At 65.7% G+C, this 4,673-nt stretch overlaps 2 protein-coding genes across 2 annotated transcripts in view; both read left to right on the top strand.

The window, feature by feature from the left end:
* Positions 1–1,182: 1,182 nt before the first annotated feature.
* EMIHUDRAFT_456373 (hypothetical protein) lies at positions 1,183–2,240 on the top strand (the record flags this gene model as incomplete). Its single annotated transcript, XM_005783705.1, has 3 exons — positions 1,183–1,203; positions 1,375–1,923; positions 2,043–2,240. 3 exons carry the CDS (start codon positions 1,183–1,185, stop codon positions 2,238–2,240), a joined length of 768 nt encoding a protein of 255 aa, XP_005783762.1.
* Positions 2,241–4,115: 1,875 nt separating this feature from the next.
* Positions 4,116–4,673, top strand: part of EMIHUDRAFT_232129 (hypothetical protein) — a gene marked incomplete at both ends in the record, with an annotated part of 2,441 nt that continues 1,883 nt past the window's right edge. Inside the window, 2 exons of the mRNA XM_005783704.1 lie at positions 4,116–4,139; positions 4,586–4,639. Coding sequence (XP_005783761.1) covers positions 4,116–4,139; positions 4,586–4,639 — 78 coding nt within the window. The remainder of the gene's footprint in view (positions 4,140–4,585; positions 4,640–4,673) is intronic.

The following is a 4,673-nucleotide window of genomic DNA, read 5'->3' as shown; positions in this document are numbered from 1 at the left end:
CGCACCGGGCGGGGTGGGGGGGTCGGGGGGGCCTGCTACTCCACTCGCCTTTCAGCCGCGACGAACGACGTCTTGAGCGCTGGCGCCGGGGCCAGAGCATGCGTGGCGAGGGTGCCAACTACCGCCCCGCCTGCAACAGCATTAATGCTAACTGTACAAGGGAAATGCGGCGGGAACAGGGCGTATAGATGGCGGTTGCGCGCACCAAAAGCGGCTGTGACGACGAGAAGCGTCTTCGCGGCGCTGCCGCTCTGGTTCTCGATCATGGCTGCCTCGCCGATATGCGTCGCCGATATCTCGATTCCTCGCTTGGTCCCGAGTTCATTTAATAAATGGTCTTGTTTGTTGCGTCTTGAGGACAGACAGAGCGACTGTGATCTGTGAGGGTCCGCCCGCAGGCGCATTTTGTATACCGAGGCGGTGCCCGGTGCCGAACCTGTCGGACCTTAAGACAGCATTGTGTAGATCCCTGGGCGAGGGTGATGGCGTCCCCGTCGGGAGGGGCTGTCTGGGGGGGTGCCCTCCCACCGTCACCTCACCAACCAGCGTCCCGGTGAGTACGGCGATCAGAGCTCCCCCGGTCGTCGCGCTAAACCGTAATTCGCCGAGGCGGGCCGGATCCACGCGTTGCCAGACCGCCCCGTTGGAGGTAGACCGCTCGTCTAGCCAATCAGCCCCGGCAACATCTGCGTCGAGGGGAAGTGCGCGTGCTAATGACGCGCCCGAGGCAGTTGACGACGGTGGTGTTGAGAGCCAGTAGTTGCGCAGCTCGGCGATCTCCGGTCATCTCTTCCGATCTCGGGTCGTCTCGGGTCATCTCGGCCAATCTCGGGTCATCCCGGCTGATCTTGGCTTACCCAGCCGAGATGGGTCCCCACAGAGGCCTAGAGCATACCTTGATACCCCCTCGAGAAGCATACAATGATACTATACCAAGCTGAAGTACCGAATCCTGGGAGTCCCAGCTGTGTGCAGGGGCCCACCCCGCACACAGCGGGTCCCCAAGGGTGAACTGGGTACCTAACTAAGTAGAAAAAATCCCGGTTGTTGAAGCAGCGTCAGGTCGCTACAACTGTACCAGCAAAGCATGGGTAACTAGGTACCTAGGTACGTGTTTGTTATGACCCCCCCCCAATGAACACACCAGTGAGGGTGGGCGAGACGATCGAGGGGTCCCGTACCATGCGGAACCGACCCTATCCAGTGCTCAAGTGCTCAAGGTGAACCCAACGTCTCGGGGGACGAAGGGGTCACACCCGACGACCTCGGGAACTAGCCGGGGCAGTCGGAGAAGGGGCAACTCCGTGCACTGACGGTCGGCCGTCAGAAAACACGCCTCCGTGGCTCGGGTTACACCAATCCTCGCTCGTCGAGGTGGAGCCGCGGGACCACCTCGGCTACTCTAACGACTACCGGCCCGACGTCTCGGTGGCGGGCGCCGGCCGCTCGCGCTCGCGCCTCATCGGCGACGTCAAGTTCAAGGACTCGCTCTCCTCCAACCCGGAGGACGTCGGCCAGCGAGGCGCTTTCGTCGGCCTCGGCAACACCGAGCCCGGCACGAGCGCGGACATCTTCGGCCTCGAGCAGCGCGGCGCTGTCGGGGACGGCGACTTCAGGCCGAGCGACGGCGGCGGCTATGTGGCGTACAAGAAGGCGGACTACGCGCACGCCCTCTCGCGCTCGGACACCGACGTGCAGATGTACCTGTTTGAAACCTTCGGCGGGTGGTGCAACGCGGTCAAACGGCTGTTCTACCAGATGAAGGACAAGGTGCGCAACAAGCTCTCGAAGCGGCAGCACGAGGACGAGGCGAGCTGGTCGACGCGGTCGTGGCTTTCGCTGCAGGCCCAGCGCATGTCAGTCGCGCTGCAGCTCGCGGCGGCGGAAGAGATTGCGACCGAGCTCAGGCTCGCCGCGGCCGGCGTCGGAGGACGCCGCCGTCGCCTAGACTCCCCTGCGTCACTACGTGCCTCCCCGTCTTTGTAGCCTGGCGTTTGTGCCCCGTTTGTGCCGCGTCCCGTGCCCCCGAGTTCATTTCATAGAACACCAATCCTCGCTACCCAACGCGGCCAAAGGATATCCACCTCGAGAACCTCGAGACCCCCTCCCCGAAAAAATCCGCGTTGCGCTTGTGGGCCGCCCTCGCCCCGGAGCCCGAGGCGACCTCGCTCGCAGGCCGACAGCGACATCCCTCTCACGCACACCAGGCGCACCCGCTCTACAGGCCGTCTGTGACGTGATGTCCGCCAACCAGACACGCGTCAAGGAGGAGAGCGGAATCTACCGTGTCGTGCACGCTCCATCGGTCCTCGTGCGGTGAGTGCCACAAACACGAGCGCAGAGAGAGCATCAGCTTCGCGAACGCACCCCGAAACGTTGTGGGTACACGCACAGCGGCGCTGCACGCCATCGCCAGCTCTACTCACCCGGCACAGCTGCCGCTTCCACCGCCGCCGCTGTCGCCGCTGTCGCCACCGCCCACACCACAGCCCGCACCACAGGCCTAGTGTGTTCGTCGGACGCCCTGCCCGCCACAGGCACGCGCCGGGCGGCCGCGCGGTCGGCGCAAAGTCGTGCGGCGACGTCGTCCGAACAGACGCGCGCACGGTCGGCGGCGAGACGGGAGGGTTGGTTGCAGGCGAAGCTTCTCGGACCTTTCCGTGACCTTTCCTCGGGGCTCTCGCATCTAGGCGAGACGGGGGGGTGGGTGCGGCTGCGGGACGAGCGCTTCGGAGGCGCGCCAAAGGGAGGGCTGGGCGGAGGAGGCGATGGCTGGAAGATGCGTCCGACGAGCCTTCCCGGAGCCGGCTCGGAACTTTCCCGGAATCTTCATCCAGGCGAGGGCTGGATGCTGCTCAGCGGCGCCAAGATCGGGCTCGGAGTGCTGCTGGCGCCGGTGGACGACCGGGCGGCGCGGGAGGTACGGTACCGCGTGCGCTGTGAGTGTGAACGGCGTCTCTTCACAGCCGGCAGCTGTGAACAGGTGCGGAGGTACCGCGTGCGCGCGACGCCGCACGCCGTGGTTTGCGAGAGCCCGGGTGGTCCTCCGATTGGCAAGCGCATCTCCCCAGATCTCCCCAGATCTCCCCAGATCTCCCCATAGGTGGTCCGCCGATTGGCAAGCGAGCGGCGGGGCGTGTCGTGCGTTGCGATTTGGAGGCGGGCTGCTGGGCAGATCTCCCCAAATCTCCACGTATCTCGCCTCGCTAGTTGCGGAGCAGGGTCCTGACAGGTCTGGCGGCTTGACGCCGAGATAGAGCCGAGATCGAGCCGAGATCGAGCCGAGATAGAGCCGAGATCGAGCCGAGATCGAGCCGAGATCGAGCCGAGATAGGTGGGCGGCTGGGCGCGGCTGGAGGCTGACTTCTTCAAGCCAGGCTGCTTGCGAGCCGTGCGAGGGCTGGCTGCGCTGTGGACAGCGTCTGACCAGGGCGGGTTGCTGTGGACAGGCTGCCGCGAGCCGTGCGAGGGCTGGCTGCGCGTCGGCGATGCTGGCGGGCCAGTACACACACAACGTGTAGTGGAGACACAGTAGGGAAGGACAACGTGTAGGAAGACACAAGTAGTGAAGGCGGGAGGAAGGTGTGGTCCAGTGGACTTGGGGTGCTAGCTCGCCCCTCGCCCCCCCCCTCCCCCTCTCTCTCTGCCCGCACGCCGCGAGATACAGGGGGATGCGGGGAGATACGGGGAGATATGCAACAGGCGGGCCGCGGGCCGCGCGCAACGCCGGGAGTGCTCCGGCGGTGCGGTGGCAGGCCGCGGCTGCAACGACGGCGGTGGGGCTTAGAAGCGGAAGATCTCCCCCTATCTCCCCCCCCCCCGTATCTCCCCAGATCTCGTCTCTGGGGCCTAGAGAAGCGGGACACGGAATCGTGTTCTCCCACTAGAGAGGACGCGTCTTCGGCCGTGTGCTTGCCTTGCACTCGCGCCCGTCGTGCCCTCGCGGCGGCAGCCGCGCCTCGAGATATGGCGAGATACGGGGAGATACGGGGAGATTTTCGGCCGCGTCTAGGCGGCGTGGCCGCCCCTCCCGCGGCACTGACGGCTCGGAGTGTTAAGAGTGAATGGGTTGGTCCGTTGGTACATAGGCGGCGGGGCCCGCTGCCCCCCGAGGCATGACGGTTCGGATGTGGGTGGAGGTGGGGGCACACACGCACACACACCGCTCACACGCACGCACGCACGCACACACACACACACACACACACACACACACACACACACGCACACACGCACACACACACACGCACACACGCACACACGCACACACGCACACACACACACACACACACACACACACACACACACGCGCACACCCACCGCTCACCCACGCGCACTTGGCCTTGCACTTTGAATGCCGTGGGGCTCCTGTCGTTAGACGTGGAGACGCGAGGGACTGCCCGGCCCTTGCCCCACCACCTCGCGTGTGTTGAGAAGGTTACCTGACCTTACCTGACCTTGGAGGTGGGCGGTGGCGCGGCGCGCGGCGACCGCGGCGGCGGAGGCGGAGGAGGGGCACGACAGCAGCATTGGCGCGCTTCTGCAGGGGGCGGGACTGCCCGAAGAGCTCGCTGCGCCGCTGCAGGCCGCAGGCATCGTCGACTTGCCGTCGCTGCTTGTGGCGGCGTCGCGCGGCGACGTAACCCCCCCCCTCTCCCCCTTCTTGAGCTAGG

The sequence above is a fragment of the Emiliania huxleyi genome (assembly GCF_000372725.1).
Source record: "Emiliania huxleyi CCMP1516 chromosome Unknown EMIHUscaffold_178, whole genome shotgun sequence".
NCBI classification, from domain to species: domain Eukaryota; phylum Haptophyta; order Isochrysidales; family Noelaerhabdaceae; genus Emiliania; species Emiliania huxleyi.
This window is presented reverse-complemented; position numbering and strand designations above follow the sequence as displayed.